Source organism: Bison bison, unplaced genomic scaffold, assembly GCF_000754665.1.
Source record: "Bison bison bison isolate TAMUID 2011002044 unplaced genomic scaffold, Bison_UMD1.0 scf7180017864158, whole genome shotgun sequence".
In the NCBI taxonomy this organism is placed as follows: domain Eukaryota; kingdom Metazoa; phylum Chordata; class Mammalia; order Artiodactyla; family Bovidae; genus Bison; species Bison bison.
This window is the reverse complement of record NW_011494730.1, coordinates 951,367-970,173: the sequence shown is the minus strand read 5'-3', so window position 1 is coordinate 970,173 and position 18,807 is coordinate 951,367. Positions and strand designations below refer to the sequence as shown.

At 35.7% G+C, this 18,807-nt stretch overlaps 1 protein-coding gene across 4 annotated transcripts in view; it reads left to right on the top strand.

Annotated features, from left to right (window-relative positions):
• The window catches only part of AGO3 (argonaute RISC catalytic component 3), a 131,844-nt gene extending 113,540 nt beyond the window's left edge, over positions 1 to 18,304 (top strand). For all 4 annotated transcript variants that reach the window (XM_010841174.1, XM_010841175.1, XM_010841177.1 and 1 more), the window contains 3 exons: positions 162 to 263; positions 4,235 to 4,434; positions 5,012 to 18,304. In XM_010841174.1, coding sequence (XP_010839476.1) covers positions 162 to 263; positions 4,235 to 4,434; positions 5,012 to 5,120 — 411 coding nt within the window. In that variant the 3' untranslated portion in view covers positions 5,121 to 18,304. The remainder of the gene's footprint in view (positions 1 to 161; positions 264 to 4,234; positions 4,435 to 5,011) is intronic.
• Positions 18,305 to 18,807: the final 503 nt, after the last annotated feature.

The following is an 18,807-nucleotide window of genomic DNA, read 5'->3' as shown; positions in this document are numbered from 1 at the left end:
ACTAGAATGAGGTCTGCTCTTAATACCTTCTCAAGTATTATTTCAGGCTGGAAGTAGTGAAGCATGGGATCAGCCTGTGTATTTATATCTTTTTACAAGTGCTTTCAGATACATTCTTTACCTTTGACTTGTTTGTTTAAATTTTGACCAAATGAATCTAGGTCGGAAGAAGTGGCAACATCCCGGCTGGAACGACGGTGGACACAGACATTACCCACCCGTATGAGTTTGATTTTTACCTATGTAGTCATGCTGGGATACAGGTAAGCCCAGACTTTGGGTGAAGTAATTCAAGAACTTCCATTCTTCTGCATCTCAGAAAAAGGAGAAAGAAATATTCTTTTCCACACTTCAGATTGTTTCCGTCTGAAGTTAGATGAAACTCTCAGTAACTAAATCGTATCCCCTTTTTCACATTGAGAAGGACTTATTTCTATGAAAATACCAGAATATAAGTAGTTTAATGGAAGTCATCTCCCGAAACTGGGTCTTCAATTTAATGTAACCTGACTGTTCCTTTGATATATTCTTTTTGATAATAATACTTCATAGAAAACTTCTTCATTTATTGGCAGATATTGAGCATGTGAGAGAATTTAGTTGTAGAATTACAAACTTTAAGTTTCTGTTACATAACTTTTTAAGTCTTTTATTTTCAGAAAATCTTTTTGTCAATTTGTTAGCTATACTTAGTAGCACATAAGCTGTAATTCAGTGCTTCTCAAACTGCTCAGCAACGGAGAGTGAATCCACATTCCCGTGATGTCTGAGAGACATCTGTAGCCCTAAACTATGTTAGTTTACTTGCTATTGATTAAAATAGAAACTTCAGGAAGGTGCACCTAACTGTATATCTTAAAGCTTTATATGTTCCACATACACTAACCCCGGTTTCACTCTTAGGGCTTTAAAATTACTGTCCCGTTCATTTATATATGTTCTTACATCTGCTCCTCTTTACAATCAGTGTGGTACATTTTTATGGTGGGTGGTAACAGTCAACAAAACAAAGTTAAAAGTACCTTCTGAGTTAAAATCTGTATCATTTGAGTACATAATGTTTTCCTCCATGTATCTGAACACTACTGCTATAACTTCTTAATAAATATAACAGAGGGGAGAAAAAGATTCTCTGTTCATGTAAATTTTAGAAATGCTGATTAAACAGGTGGGGTTTTTTTGTTTTGTTTTTTTTTTTACTTTAGAACTTTTGGATGCTATTCACATGCAAATGGTTATTATAAATTTTCAAGACAGGACTATTTCTCCAGTGTATTTAACCAGAAACTTTAGGGACCAGTATTTTGGGGGTACACCAAATTGAAAATTAACTCTAGTCAGCAAATAACCAGGAATATTTCACAGGGACCAAAGACCATTCTTTACATGTCTTCCGAGATTTATTATAATTTCAAACTTCTCTGAAATCAAAAAGAGAAGTCTTGGGACTTCCTTGGCAGTCCAGTGGTTAAGACTCCATGCTTCCACTGCAGTGGGTACAGATCTGATCCCTGGTTGGGGAAGTAAGGCCCCCCATGCTGCAAAGCATGTCCATGAAAAAAAGGAAGTATGTTCCCTCCATACCCACATTGTTGAGAGTTTTCATTATAAATGGGTGTTGAATTTTGTCAAATGCATTTTCTGCTTCTATTGAAATGATCATATGACTTTTATCCTTAATTTTGTTAATGTGGTCAAATCACATTGACTGATTTGCAGATACTGACCCATCCTCACAACCTAGAATAAATCTGGGCTTCCCTGGTGACTCAGACTGTAAGAACCCTGCCCACAGTGTGGGAGACCTAGGTTCAGTCCCTGGGCTGGGGAGATCCCCTGGAGAAGCGAACAGCTACCCACTTCAGTATTCTTGCCTAGAGAATTCCATGGACAGAGGAGCTTGGCAGGCTGCAGTCCACAGGGTAGCAAAGAGTTGAACACAACTGAGTGACTTTCACTTTCAGTCATGGTTTATGATCCTTTTAATGTACTGTTGAATTTGATTTGCTAATATTTTGTTGAGGATTTTTGTGTCTGTGTTCATCAGGGATATTGACTTGTAATTCTTTTCTTGAGACGTCCTTGTCTGGTTTTGGTAGAAGGGTGATGCCAGCTAACCCTGTAAAATGAGTTTAGAAGAGTTTCCTCCTCTTTTATTTTTTGGAAGTTTGAGGAGGATTGGTGTTAATTCTTCCTTGAATGTTTAGTAAAATTCACCAGGAACACTATCTCGTCCTGGACTTTTATTTGTTGAGAGATTTTTGATTACCCATCATCAAAATCAATTTGATTCAATCACTAGTAATCAATCTGTTCAGATTTTCTATTTTCTGCTCCATCATGATTCTGTTTCTAACCCATCCTCCATATTACTACTGACATTATTGATACTACATTAACCCCCATTCTTACCACACCTAAAATCTTTACTGTTAAACAAAGCTGTGCAGTGCTTTCCCTGCTGCCTACAGATAAAAGTTCAAATTCCTAAGCATATCATTCAGTCTCATTCCATATGTTCATTTCAATTTCATTTTTTTCTCCATAGGCTCCATATTCTCTTCATCTTAGTCGATTAACTGTTCCCTAAATCTCCCATGGAGTTTTATGCCCCCTGTGTTTTGTTAAGGCCATTCACTCTCTCTAGTGTCTGCTCACCCCACCCACCCCCAAAAGGCCGAATAGCCCTCATTCCTCTCTTGGTGAAGAACCCTCAGGGCTCACTCTCATAGTTACTTCCTTTGGTATTCTTATACAGGACCAAGTACCAGTAATACTGTAACCACTTATTGGTTGTTCTATAATTGTAGATGCTCTGTTTCCTTTACTCTTCTACTGAATTACGTTTTCCAAGAGAGGACAAACTTTTGGCTTTGCTTTGTTTTTCTTTGCAATTCACAGTCTGTAGCATAGTAACTAATATATAGGCACTCAGTTAAATGTTCTGGGTTTTAAAAAACACATAACATACAATGTACCGTTGTAGCTGTTTTTCAAGTGTATAGTTCTGCGGCGTTAAGTAATTCACAGTATTGTCCAGCCATACCACCTTCTGTCTCGGGAACTTTCTCATCTTTCCAGACACTCTGTTCTCATTAAATACTAACTCCCTGTAGCTCAGCTGGTAAAGAATCCACCTGCAATGTAGGACACCCTGGTTCGATTCCTGAGTCGGGAACATCCACTGGAGAAGGGATAGGCTACCCACTCCAGTATTCTTGGGCTTCCCTGGTGGCTCAACTGGTAAAGAATCCGCCTGCAATGTGGGAGACGTGGCTTCAATCCCTGGGTTGGAAAAACCCCTGAGAACGGAAAGGCTACCCACTCCATAGTGGAATTCTACTGGAGAATTCCATGGACTGTATGGTCCATGGGGTCGCAAAGAGTCAGACAGGACTGAGCGACTTTCACTTTCACTTTTCCCCATTCCCGCCTCCCTCCAACCCATGGCGATCACCATTCTACTTTCTGCCTCCTGTGAATTTCACTATTTCAGTTACCTCATATAAATGAATTGTACAATATTTGTACTTTTGTGACTCGTTTTAGCATAACATCATGAAAGTTTAAGGCTTCCCAGGTGGCACAGTGGTTAAGAATTCGCCTACCAGTGCAGGAGACACAAGAGATGCTGGTTCAATCCCTGGATCAGGAAGAGTCCCCTGGAGAAGGAGACGGCAACCCATTCCAGTATTCTTGCCTGGAAAATCCCATGGACAGAGGAGTCTGGTGCATCATTGGGGTCACAAAGAATGGGACAGGACTGAGCATACATACACGCATGTTAAGAACATAAGCTTTAGAAACAGAAAAGTTGACCTTTATCACAAATATAAAGGACTGTGCCTTGGAAACATCAGGTTTCATCCATGTTACAGTATGTGGCAGATTTTTCTTCCTTTTTCAGACTGAATAGTATTCCATTATATACACACACACACACTCGTACACACACACACTACCCTTTATTATACATTCAGCCATCAGTGGATACTTGAATTGTGTCCACCTCCTGCTATTGAGAATTATGCTGCTTTGAACCCAGGTGTGCAAACATCTGTTTGAGTCCCTGTTTTTACTTCTTTTGGATATATACCCAGAATCAGCTAAATTTTGTGGTTTCTCCCCCCCCACTGGATTATTAAACTAAGATGTATTTTGTTAATGTACAAAGATGTGGTAAATATTTATTTAGAAGTTTAGACATCAGCAGAATATTCCGTTGCCTCCTTAGGGTACCAGCCGACCTTCACACTATCATGTTTTATGGGATGATAACTGCTTTACTGCAGATGAACTTCAGCTGCTAACTTACCAGCTCTGCCACACTTACGTGCGCTGTACACGCTCTGTTTCTATACCTGCACCAGCGTATTATGCTCACCTGGTGGCGTTTAGAGCCAGATATCATCTCGTGGACAAAGAACATGACAGGTAATACAGACGCGTAACAAGCACAGATTCTCACCCAAATCCAAATACGCTGTGTGTTAGGATTTTCTTGGGAAATGTCTTTTTAAGTATTTATGTGTAAGTGAGCATATATGTGCCTCTCCATTTGCCATAAAGTACTGCCACTAAGAATTAACATTCCACAGGCTATTAAAAGAGTCAGTGAGCCAAATAAAAAGCACTGATAGAACTAATTGTCCAAGGTGAGGGTTCCTATTAAGATGTACAGTCTAGGCTTATTAGTAATAGTGTGATGTAGTGATTTTGTTGCTTTACCATTAGTTCAGGGGAGAGATTATCAGTAATAAAAGTGATATATTCAGACAGAATTGTAGGATGTCTTGGATTTGCTTCTAAATAATCCTGGGGGGTGGTGAGAAAAGTAAAACAGAATTGGCGTTGAGTTCATAATTATTGAAACTAGATGACAGACATGTCAGGGTTCATTACACTGGCCTCTTTGTTTTTAATTTTAAAATTTTTTCTACAAATAATATTCTTCAGAATTATTACATCAGAATAGGGTTTGGTTTTGTGCTCATTGCCACTTTTCTTACAGTGCTGAAGGAAGTCATGTTTCAGGACAGAGCAATGGACGAGATCCACAAGCTCTTGCCAAGGCTGTACAGATTCACCAAGATACCTTACGCACAATGTACTTTGCTTAAAAAGTCTAAGAATATTCTCTGAGAGGAAGAACTGGAAGATGAATCGACATACAACTTATGTTTCCAGTGGAGTCAGCTGGGTGAGGATGCCTCCAGCCATACAGAAACCAACACTGTGTGGGGGCCAGGGTCTGATTTTATGTTGATACAGGAAGATTGTTTACTTCATCAAGGAACACAGCACCATTATGCAATATGAAACCAGCCAACTGCTTTTTTGTGCGGTCTCCTGTAGGAAGTATCGCGGTTGTTTTGTTTTCACTTTCTTGTAGTCTAACCCTTTTAATGCCTTTACCTCAAGTTGCTTGGCAGCACAACTCTTTGCAAAAAAAAAAAAAAGTAAAGAAAAAGTAAATGAAGGTTTGTTTTTTTTTTTTTAAACTACACCTATATGAATAATCAAAGTGATTGTTCACAATGATGTGTGCAAAAAAATTAATGTGCATTCATGTATTCTTGTAAAAGTTATCTGTATATTTTACATATATACATGCATACTGCATATGCATATATATCTGGATCTACACTGATAGTAGATATATATGTATCCCTGTATATATTTTATAGTTCATTCCGTCGGGGAACCGTCTTTCCCTTTTATTATTCTCCCACCGCCACTTTCATTTTTCTCTCTACGTCCCTTGCCTTCTTCACCTACATTTTTTTTCCCTGATGCTACCAGTGACATTCAAATATTCATGTATCTGGTTCATTTGAATATGAAGCATGGCAAACTAGATTTTTATTTTGCACACCCTACTCCTATCTCTTGTCTCATACACAATTTTGAGTCCTCAACTCTTGGTATTGCTTTCCTAAGAAACAAAATTATTTTATATATTCATATATATATAAAATATGGTTTTGTGAGAGCGAATGTCTGCCCCCTCCAGCCCTCAGCTTACATTTGCCGTTTGTGCAATGTGTACATAAGCAGTAGCACCTAAACCATTCTTTTTCTTTAGTGAATTTGTTCAAGCTGCTATTAAAACAAAAACTTGTCAAAAGTTGTAACTCTCTCTATAACTGATGCTACTATTCTAAAGTCTTCTGTTTCTATGTGTTATACATGGAAATTCCTTAAAGCTTTTATAAAGGGTAAATGTTTTACATGATTGGAATCGTGTAGGGTTGAGGTCTCTGAAATTGGGTAGAGAGAAGGGTTGTTGAGGTTTCTTTTAATTTTTTTTTGCTAGTTTACTTGCTGCCTCTCATACCTTAATGTGATTTTCATATATATATTTTTATATATATGTGTTGTATATATAAACATATATGTATGTGTTTTGAAGTATAGCTTCCTTTTCTTTTATATTTATTAGAATAGTGCTTTAATAATTATAGAATCGTATTGGCAACATCTTTTATAGAAATATAATCATGTTTATTTTAAGAACTGACAATTTGTTTTTGCTCTCTTTTAGTGCAATAAGCAGTTTTAAAAAGAAAGCTGTGTCTGTTTTACATCTTTACCACAAATCATGGGAGAAACAGGCACCTCCATAATTTTAAAAGGGCAAAGTAATATAGCCTTAATTTCAGAAGGAAAGTTTTATAATTTTCAAGTTTAAATCATGTCTGATAAAAATCATTATGAAAATGAAGGAAGTTAAATTTCCTAAATGAGTCTTGACCTTGAATATTAAAGTTGAAAAACTTTGATTTAATTAATGACAATGACTAGCTTAAGATATAGAAGACATTTAAATTTTTGAAAAGAGCTCGTGTTTATTGAAGAATCATACTGGTAAGCTGCCAGTTTTCATTTACTAAAATGTGTCAGGAAAATATAAAATGATATTTTTAAAACTTTATTTGCTAATTCATCACTAGTGTAACTTTCCTTTTAAAATTAGGGAGATGGTGACAAAGGAAGTTATCATTTGAAATGAGTTAAATCACTGAAATGTTGAAAAACTTTTTTGCAGAACTTTTGTTTTTATTAACTTCACTTTAAGATAGTAAAAAATACTATAAAGCTGTCAAAACCGAGTTTATCAGTAACCTTGGATTCAAGGGAGCTTTGCACTTTGTAACTCATGAAAATTGCATTTAAATTTTTTTTTTTTTTTTTGCACTGGTTCAGAGTGTAGATACTACAGATTGTTTCCAGTGGGCATTGTTAACCTTTCAGAATTCCATCTGCACATGAAAACAAATGGATTAGCTCTTTAGTTTCTCTCTTACCTGTTATCCATGTAATGCCAATTTACTGTATTTTGAGCCTAAAATCTGAGCCCATGTCCTCCAACAGGTATGAAATCTTTTGTCCCCCTGCCAGAAAATTAAGAAAGTACTGTATTTTGTATGTTTATTATATTGAAGTTGCTGAGATGCAATTTACAACACTGTTTCAAAGCTCTTTACATAAGGTGATGTTTGTGTAGTATATACATTTTTCTCCCAACCGCCTCTCCTCCTCCAAAAAATGTCTATAAAGGTTGTATTTTTTTTTTTTACATTGAAGTTTCACTGAATATAATCCAGAACATAGACAGGAGAAGGAAATAGTGTATCTTAGATGGTAAAACCTGATGGCGTATGTTTGCTCAGTATGAGTAAAGCATCTTCTTTATCAGTGGGAGTTTCACAGATTCATGTGGGAGACTTTAGGGCCTAGGGAAGAACTGTAGATAATTTCCCCCTGTTTACCTGGTTTACCTAATTTCAGTCACCTAATCTCACATGTGCTAAAGTAAAGCCCACAATTTAAATCTATTTAGAAGGACTTTTACAGAGGAAAAAAAATTTTTTTTAACATAAAGCTTTACCTTTGAAATGAGTTCTTTATAAAGGGTGCTCTTAGAGTTTCAACATTGCTAGTTTAAAGTTGGTTAACTTGAAAGAATATGTATAGTATATTTCTATTTTGCTTACTAACAAATTGGTGTATCAAACTTAATTATAAGAAACTTTGTGCTTAGAATTTTAAGATAAAAGACTAAATGGCACATATTTTTTGAAATTTGTTTTAATTGTTATTGTATTTCTGGTGTAGAATCACTGATCTTTTTTATTTAAAAAAAGGAGGAAAAAAAGATTGTTTTGAGTTTAAATGGTCATGAAACTCAACAGTGACCTTTCTGTTCCTGTCCTTGCTCACTAACTATACATACGGTGAATGCTAAATTTCTCTCTGCTGTTTTCTGTGATATATGAGTGACTTTAAAATGTCAGTCCCAGCAACTGGTATAATAGATTTTCATGTGAAGAAGAATTGGGAGCTTAATGTATATTCTGGATGGCAAATATGTAAAGTGCTGATACATGTTTTATATTACAGTATCAAGTTAATGGCATTGAGGACCATGCATTTATAATACTGTAGCTGCTATATTTATTTAATGAAGTAGAGTCTGACAGTTACTGCACTAAACAGTAAGGAGATGAGCAGGATTCAAGGCTGGTGTTAAACTTTTTTTTTTTTTTTTTCCTAAATAAGATTTAAGAACATGAAATATCAAGATAACAAAGGGTGCTGCCAATTTAGGTTCAATTTAATGTCAGGACACTCTTTCTTTGTTTTAGAAATGTGGATTTTTACTTTAAGAGTTTTGAAAAAGGGTACCTCAGCCTCCTTAGTACTGGTTTTTGGCTTATTTTCACAGACATACAGATGCCCTTTATTTTTTTCTTAATATTTACCTTTTAACACATTTCTCAGAAAAAGTATTTGTCTATGAAAATCTTCCTGGTTATAACCTATTAATTTATTTATCTTCCTTGAAGAGGGTCTAGGTGGGATTCTAGTAGGAGTATACTGGGTGTTTTAGAAGGCACTTGATAAAGATTCATCTCTTCCTTCTAGCATGGAGACTCCTAGCCTTCTAAACACCTATACTAGTTTTCCAAACTATAATAGGTTCTCTAATGACCCACCACTGCCTAAAGTTTACTTACATATTCTCTAATGGATTTTAGTATGACAGACCTCATCACAGGCTTAGTCATGACAGACTTAAGCTATGTCTAGGAGAATAAAAGCTGAGTTGCCGTTCCTTAGAAATGATTGGCAGAGGATCTCAATGTTTAAGGAAAAGGTGAACACTCAGAATGCCAGTAATAAATCTGAAGGATCTATTTCTGATGAATTATAGACTAGGAATTAGAGATTCTTATCCAAGAAATTTTGTGGGTATTTGATTCAGAGGCCAATATGAATTTACCATAGGTAGTGATTTTTATGAAATTCATGAAGCTTAGCCACTTGGATACAGCTAGAATATTTTGTAGTCTTGCTATTAAAACTTGATAGTGATGTTTTTCCAAGAGGCTTAACTGACAGGTCTGCGTAAATTTTATTCAGTATCATTTAACCTGGTTTAAATAGTTGTTTTAATTCATCCTCTTAGATGTTTTCCTGTTGAATACTTTTTAAAGACAAGTTGCCACTAACAGTAACTTGCTACTTAAATTATCTTTTGTGAGTTATCCAGTCAAGCTGTAAAAAGACACCATTGGAATGGTATCTTTATTTTGGCTTTTTTAATCCTTTTCATTCTTTTTGAGAATTCATGGATATCCTAAAGCTTCAATAATAATACTTGCGAGACTTTATACCAGGTGAGACCTTTGTGAGTGGTAGTATAACCCTGACTCTAGAGGCTGTCTGTATTTTCCTTTTCTCCTCTCACTTGATCATATAAAGCACTTTGTGCTTCTGTAGGAGTCAAAAAGCAAAGAATAATGTGTAAAATCAGTACATAGATGGGAAAGTGAGAATTTTCTCCAAAAAAATCATTTAAAAAAATTCCTACATATACTAAGAACATTTGTGATCAGTGGCAATACTAGAAATGATACTGTGATTAGTGAAACCTAAGCTGATTCACAGGAAGAAAAATTCAGTCTCTCTCTCTCTCTCTCTCTCTCTCTCTCTCTATATATATATATATAGCCTCAAAGGGAAAAATATTTTTTACTTTTTCCTGCTTTTAAAAGTGGTACATTTCAGTTTCTAGTTTTCCATGTTGATCAAAATAATTTCTTTTAACTGAGATACAGTGGTCAAAGCTTGTGCTAATATTATCTACTACTAGTTGAATTTTATTTTTCTTTACCCATGAAAGATAGTGCTCTATATTTTTACATTGTTGTAAGAATATTTTGCTCTTGAAGTATGGAAAGTAAAGATTTTAATTTGAATTAAAGATAGAAGGTTAATAAATTTCATATGGAGGGTTGAGATTTACCAATGAGAAGCCCTCTTGAAGTATCAGGTAGCCAACAGAATGACAAAATTAAGATGCTGTTGAATCATCCATCCAGCCATTGGTCTCACTTCCTTTTTGAAATCAATATCTGAGGTAACCAAACTCTAATGTTGTATCTATGTTAGGGTATCATTAAAGCAAAGATGTTCTTCAGGGTAGACGCTGAATTAAAATTTTAAATCATTTTTTAAAGCAAGGCGGTTCTTAGAAAGTGCCTTTTCAGAAGATGGTGCTGTAGACTTTTATTTTTCAAATAGCATGAGGCTAAAAATTTAAAAGATAAATTATTTTAGAACTCCAAGAGTATGACCGTTTCATATAAATAATGTTATTTGTTGTCCTGAATCTGGTCCAAGGGAACCAAATATAGCTTTTATTCAAGTAAAGTATCTAAGTAAATGCTCACCAAATGTATTTTGTAGGTTTAAAAACACAGTTTTTAACAGAAGTAACCCTTTCAGTTCTCAGCTGTGTTGAAGGTAATCTATATGGCACATAAAACAGCGAGTTTGCTGAACTTTTTAGCAAGGGTACGAGTACGGTAGTAAACCCCCAAAGTCAATGGTAACTTGCCAGAAATTATGTGATAGGCTACCCTCTCCCCCTCCAGCATATTGACCCTTTTGTAAATATCTATTGGTGGCCTTTTCTAATTACTCTTTACTAAAGAAGACTGCACAAAAAGATAGAGCCAACTCACCAAGGAAATAGGAAAAGTAAAATGGTATTTCTCTATCTTTAGGGAAATCTTTTCTCTTTCAGGCAGCAAGATACATTCTAAACGTCTCCCTCTCTTTCTAGCGTAGATGGAAATGATGACAGTGCATCTGTACGATCGGTTAATTCGAAATTGAACGTGTAAAAATCAGGCTTTGGAGGAGAGAAGTAAAAGGAAGGATAATAGCAGAATTATTCCTACTGGTTGGAAAGTTAGTAATCTATCAGGAAGCAGTTTTCCCTTGAACTAGAAGTAGTAAACAGCAGTAAATGATCACCTAACCAGTTCTTGCTTGTGAACTTGGTGAGCACTCTTCCAGAAAAGAATAAACTTAAAAAACAGACAAAAGAACACCACACCTCAGTAACCTTGTATGCTGCATTATGTAATAATGATAGTGAAATTACATTGATTGTTTGGAGTGTACTGTGTCTGTCTGCAAACACACATGCACAGTAAACGTCTTCATTTTTATAATGTCATAATAGCGATTATGGGTTTATTTTTTTAATATTAATTTTTCTATTGTGATGTTTGTATTTATTGACAATTTGTGCACAACTTTTATATTTTGCTTAGATATTGGTTTTAAGGTATTTTATTTTTATAGATATTTCTAGCTTTTCCTCTTTCTTTGTAATATCAGCTAAGATAAGATGGAATGTTAACATACCAACCAAACTACTAATTCCATAAACTCTAGAGTTTGGATTTTTACCAATAAACCATTAACACTATTTTCTAACTTAGAATATTTAATGTTGTTTATATAGTGGGCATTAAAAAAGACAGTCTTTAGACAGATTTCTAAATGTGGAGGGGAAGTGGAACTTTACTATAGGATTTCCTCCCCTTAAGTATCTGACTAACAGACTGGATTGATTTCACCTGATCTGCGGATTGGTGCCAGCTTGTTACACTTCTTTTTCTAACTTCAGCTACAGTTGGAACTGCTTAAATGGTTACATCATTCAGCATTAGGATTATGATACCATTTTTATAGACCTGGAAAACAGCAAGTGATCCAGAAGTCAGTGATAATTGACTTTGAAATGGGGTGTCCCTCCTCTGCCATAATTATATTATATGGAAGACTTGCTACCCTGAATTTTTTCCTACTGTGCTTTTAAAATTGTTTTAACCCTACCATACTTTTAAAGTTGTTTCACAGAGTTTAAGTGGCTAAACTTAAGATAAAGACTGATTAATACTGTATTTCAGCTAATTAAACATTTAAGTAATAATTATGAATTTGAATTAATTGGAGGACAGTTAAAAGTATTATATAATATTAATTTCAAGTGTAATATAGTCACTTTAGTTTCCTAGTGAATCAGTTTAGTTCAGTCGCTCAGTCGTGTCCAACTCTTGGTGACCCCATGGACGAAGAGATCAAGATTATTTGTATTGACATTAACTTTTTATAAAAGTACATGAAAAAAGTGAATTCTCTTAAACAGGTAAAACATTTCCATTGTATTTTTACACAGTGAATTTTCTTGGTAAGCCAATTTTTTTCTGTAAGAGATTAAAAGATAAACTTGATCCCACCCTCTGAGCTTTAAATTCTAATTTATCAGGGTTTAATGTATGACATTTTGCCGTACTATATTCTTTCACTGAGAGGGGTAAATGAGAAAGTTTCAAGTAATTATAATCGGAAAAATATTATTTTTATATTGTGTGAAACAGTTTAAAATGAATCAGCGTGTGATTTCATGAAGATGTTAGTTATATCACTTTTCCCCCACATTTTTGCCAGTTTCAGTGGGCTTTTAAATACTCATAATACACTAAGCTACTTCCTTTACCCTGATATCAAGTTGTAATTGAAGGTTGGTATCCGGGAGTTGGTGATGGGCAGGGAGGCCTGGCGTGCTGCAGTTCATGGGGTCGCAAAGAGTCACACATGACAGAGCGACTGAACTGAACTGAACTGATTCTGATTATAGGAATTTGTTGATACTAAAAAACTAAATATGTTTTGAGCAGTCAGATATGTTTTTGTTGCAAGTATACGCCCCCCTCTTAAGGATATTTATTGTGGTCATAATTTTAATAGTTTTATTCATTATGCTTCAACATTGCCCTAGATTGTCAGGCATATAATTCTTGTAGGCCAGTATTTTTAAGGCAGCTCTAAGTAGAAGTCCTCCTTTGTTTTCTTTTTTTCTTCCAAAAGCTCTTAGGAACCTGACATGTAGAGCTTATTTCACTGTTTATGGTTGGCTCCATAAATCAGGGTACCCAGCATCAGTGCTGAATTACCATGCTGAAGTACTGGGTGACGTGCTCAAGCTTACAGTCACCTCTTAGAGCTGTCATGAATAGTCTTATGTGAGTAGGAAACAGATAGGAATATCGATCATTAGAACTTTGCTTTTTTGTGTGATGTTTTATTTCTAAAAATTGACTATATGCAAATCTACAGTGTTATGTTTTAAGTTTAAAAGGCTGTGCCAGAGACTAGAGAGGGAGATCACTCTGGTATTTAGTGCCTAAAACTTTCCAGCTTTATTTACTTCATGGCTTTAGTTGGAAGGACAAACAAAAATCCTTTAATTTGGCCCTTTATTTTTAGAACCAAAGAAGGGAGAACTTTTCTACAAAAAATGTTGCAGGTGTGATAGGAGATCTTTGTGAAGAAATGGACTAGTAGGTTTGTAAGAGTATGTAGTAAGGGGGGAAATGAGGAAAAGGAAAAGGTTTCTTTGCTGGAATCCTTTTGGACAGAAAGCTTAAATTGTTTGATACTTACCTATTTCTCATAGTCACATTGTAAAAGAGGAACTGTTGTGATTTGAACCTAAGAAAGTGTCACTGTAAACTAACTGTATTTTATGTTGTTTGTTGTCCCAGATCTAAAGGTACATCTGTCTTCATCAGAGACGTTGCTTCTGAATTGTAATTTTAAAATGAAGTATTTTTCTTAAATAGAGCCGCAAAATTGCTATCAACAAAGCTTCTCCAGCTTTTCCCTTTATATAGAAAACACAAAACAGAACCTTCCCAGACAAGGTTGTCTTTCCTGTAAAAAAAAAATATTTTTTGATAAAAGATTTGGGGAAAACACTGGTAGGCTGTGATGAAGAGGGAATTTTGCCTAACATAAACAGTCCAGCCAGGTTAATGGATACAGTTTGATCCCAGGGAGTTTAACAAGAGGAACCTTTGGTAGCAGGTAAACATTTGGTTTTGGTAGCAACAGGCTTGGATCTCTGGTGGTGATTAACTGCGAATATCTCCCTGTTTCATAGAAAGGGAATGATCTCATAGTGTTGATGATGATCCTGCATGTGCTGTTTTTCTAATTCAGAAATCAGGTCTAGCAAGCACTAACCAAAATCTAATACTTCGTCCCCATAAGATTCTTAAAAAGTTTTCCAGGAGCTTTCTCATTTCTTAGCCCAGAGTACAGCCATTCTCCTCTTTAAAAAAGAAAGAAAAAGGATTTAGAGGCAGTTTATATAGAATTCTGCTTTGAGTAAGTGTCTTTAAAATACTTTGGAAAGAAAGATCACATACCACAAGTTATGGCTTGATTGAGAGACTCTCTGAATACTGTTTTCATGTTTGGGTTCTAAAGTTTTTTCTTTGACATACCATTCTTTGATCTACTTGAGTGCCATCATTCTGTTTGGGGATGTTGTCAGTGCTTTATGCCATTTATGAGTCGTGCAGTTCTTCTCTCTCCTCCCCCTTACAGACACACACAAACACACACACTATTAAAAGGGGGAGGGATAAAAGAAAAAAGATAGTAAGAATCATTAGAATGTAACTTTAGTTAATAATGATAGAGAGAAATCCTAACTTGGTTAAATGAGAATTAAGATTGAAAGTGTTAGTCCTGCAGCTATTCTCTCTGTCCATAAAGGTTTTTGCTACCTGTAGAGTGATAATGTGTACAGAATATGTACCTGAAATAGGATGTTATAGCAAAGTAATAGAGAAAATTATTCTTGAAAGTAACATTTCAGTTTTTTGCAACAGTGATGCCCATATTCTTAAGGAAAATTAATGTAGCTTCTAGTTTTAATGAATCAGACTCTGATTTAAACATCAGAAGATTTGTAACTGATTCTGACATGTCACCTTAAATATATAAAAATTGTATTAAATGAATACTTAAGACTATTATGTCCTCTTAATTTACATATTATTTCAGACCTTAGTTCTGTAGCTAGATCTCTCACCTATACGCCTCTTAGTGTGTGCAAAGTTCCATATTAAAATTTTTTTTAATTCATTTTGTAGTCAAACCTGAACTATAAAGGAGAAAGCAAAATAAGTTTCAAATACCAGAACTTTTAGAAGATCACAACTGGAAAAAGATGGTTGAGAGCTTGTTGCCTTTGAGGGTAGTCAAAGTATTAGTCACTCAGTCAGGTCCGACTCTTTGAAGCCCCATGGACTGTAACCCACCAGCCTCCTCTGTCCATGGAATTCTCCAGGCGAGAATACTGGAGTGGGTAGCCATTCCCTTCCCCAGGGGATCTTAAAGGCCTCTAAAACTTGAGCTAAGACTTGGAGTTTAGTCAGCTCTACCACTAATTTGCTCTGTGTCCTTAAGGCAGTTTCCTTAATCTCTTTATGTCTAGGCTCTTGTAAAATGGTATTGAATAATACCCTCATCTCCCTCACAAAGTAGTTCTAAGATTAGGATGATTGTGACAGTGCTTGAGTTCTCCAAAAGAAAAGCGACTCAGAGGTTCAAGATAAAAGAATATTGTTGTATGAAGTGTTCATTTCCAGTTTGCCCCTATGAAAGTATCTTTAGTTACCACCCTGGATCATTTTATCAAACAAATGTAAGAGAAACGGAGGCTTTATCGTGGTATGGCGTTCGCCTACAAACGTATCCTGTTTCATTTCTCCCCTGCTAGCTATCACACAGGTTGAATTTTTCTTTATAATCATTTTTGGAAAAAGTGCAACTCCAAAAACCAAACTCCTTTTAGTGGTGCTATGGCAGCTGTGATTGTATTTCAAGTTAGATTAATGTGATGAAACCATCAGATAATCAAAACTTAACTAACTTTGCCTTTTGCCTTCAGGCATTTTTGCTGTGGATTGGCATCAGAGGCTGTTGCACAACCAGATAATTATCCATTTGTTATCCCTTTGTTTCTTGCAGATCTTTTTGTACCTTTTTTTGGAGTACGGGGTTAGGTTTTAAGAAGGAAAGTGTGCTTCTTTCACTTAACACTTCACAGAGTTGACCTTGCTTTCCAATCACCATGTACCTGTAAAAAATCATATTAAAAGGGTTTTTTTCTTTATTTAAATTCAGTTCGGAGCATCTGCAGGTGATTTTAGGCAGCCTGTTGGTGTCTGACCCAGTTATCTTTATGGATTGTGGGCAGAACCTTACATTTTTACAGACTTACCCACTTTCCTGGGGGTAAGGGGCTCCTGTTTCTAGGAAAAAAACAAAGGGCACATCACCACAGGTTGTATAAGCAATTCCTTTGCTTGTTTGTTTTGTTAAGAAATAAAGGATGCATTTGAGGTACACAGGGTATGAATGCATTCAACATTTATTTTTTATTTCTATAGATGATCTCCCCTTCTTGCAGGCAGTTTGAGCTTTTAGCTCATCACTAACGCGGGTGATATCTGCCTTAGTTTTATAGGATAAAGTTGGGGAGGTTCATGCTTGGAAAATGAACAAAAAAAACTCCACCTTGCTGGGTGAGATAGCTGAGAACATTGGATATTTCAGGAATACTTTTAAACAGTTTTTGCTATAATGTGTAGCTTTAATATTTGTCTTCAGTTATAGACCCATGAAAGTATTACTGTATCTTGTGAATAAAGATCATTCTTGTGGACTATATGGATGCATTCATAGGCTGTGGGAAGCAGTGGCGTGTGTGTGTCCGTGTGTGTGTAAATATTCTATGTTTATAACACTGTGTATTACATAAGTTTATATAGAACAAATGTGTTTCTTTAATGTTTTGGGGGACTAAAATTGTAATATAACCATTCCAGTGTAATCTGACCACTCACTCTAGAGAACATTTATACTACACACAGATACACACCCCTAAAGCGTGGCTAACTGCTCCCACTTTAGATAATTGCTGCTTTTTTTAAAACCCAAAATAATGGAGGAGGAAATAGCACTCTTTTTAAAGGGGCTTTTCTGAAAAGTAAAATGTAAATATAGGACATGTGGGAAGGGTGGGGCCTTCTGCAAATGTCCTGCAGGTGGACAAATAGCCTTTTAAATTTTACTTTTTAACCATCTTAACCGTGTGTGCCTATTTGTACTGCAGATGTGAAATATTTGGGGGGGTTAATATCAGTATGTTTTGAAACTGAATTATTACATAAAATCAGAGTAACCTCTTTCTCCATCCTCCTTTTCCACACTGACTATTCTTGCCAAATATTTCTACTGAAACCAATTTTCAGCATGGTAAAACGATGGACACTCAAACCTCCTTCTTCATCTTCCCTATCCTGTCTTACACCCGGTCTGGCCTTATATTTTTTTGTTGGCTTTTCATAAGTAAGAACAATTTACTGTAGTTTAGAGACTGCAGAATTTCAAAATGTTTATCTATAAGCCTTCCTTTGTTAATGTTCGGTTACACAGTCATATTAGTTAAAACAGTGGAGTCAGTGGAGTGAGTCTGAGTTCTTAATATGCTGTAAGATAAAATCTTGACTGATATTAAACTTGATGGCTGCATACTATTAAGAGGAAATTGGATTACATGGTGGGTGGGAGCTAATCTATGATATATATGTAATCACTGTATAATTAGAAACACCAAATGTTGAGTCCTATCACTGTGTACTTGGGGGCCAGGCTTTGGATATGGTTTTCATTTTAATTCCTTGAAGACTGTATGTCATTAAGACGAGCAGAAGGCAAATAAAGTTTTTAAACAAAAATGCTTTGGGGGGGTATTTAAATTATGTTCCCCCCAAAAATCTTTACTACAAAAAACCTAGGGTTGAGATTGAGACGCTTCAAGCCGCTTTTTAAGCAGTTCAGTCACTTACAATATTTTATGTTAAAGAAATTGTCATAATTCTTTCTGAGCCAAACTGTCACTAAAGTGTCCTGTGACAGAACCACTCCTTTTTTCTGCCATTCTGTGTATTGGAAGAGTTCTATGTTGTATTTGTTTTTAATCCTTGATTTTAAAATATTAATGGTTTTAGTGTTGCTTAGCATCAGTTTGAAGTGTAACTTTCACTAATAACTGCAATAAAAAGAAAAGCTTTGCTCCAAACTTTCTGTTGGTGTGTGTTCATCATTACTGCACTTCAGACTTAGGTAAAGGGAGTTAGTGTGAAAGAGTAGAAAGAATTTAGGCTTTAAGAATCGTAAAGTCCTGGATTCTAGACAAGTTCCTTGATGTTTCTAAATAATAGGGCTGTTGGGATATTCAATGAGTTGCAAAGTACTTAACAGTGCTGGGCATGCAGATGGAACCCAGGGTTTAAAGAGGTTCTCCCTGGGGACTTTCCCAGTGGTCCAGTGGCTAAGACTGTGCTTCCACTGCAAGGGGCACTCAGGTTTGACCCCTGGTCAGGGAAGTTATGCATGTCAAAAAAAACCCAACTCTGATGGGCCTGGAGCTCCCTAGGGGGGAAATAAAGTGATGTAAAATACAATTAAAAAACTCCCCCATCTAAATAAGACATTGGGTCTCTTAGACTCTCCTTCCTTTATTTAAACAACAGACACTGGGTGGGGTGGACAGAGGAGTAAGCAAGAAGTCAGGCTTGCAAA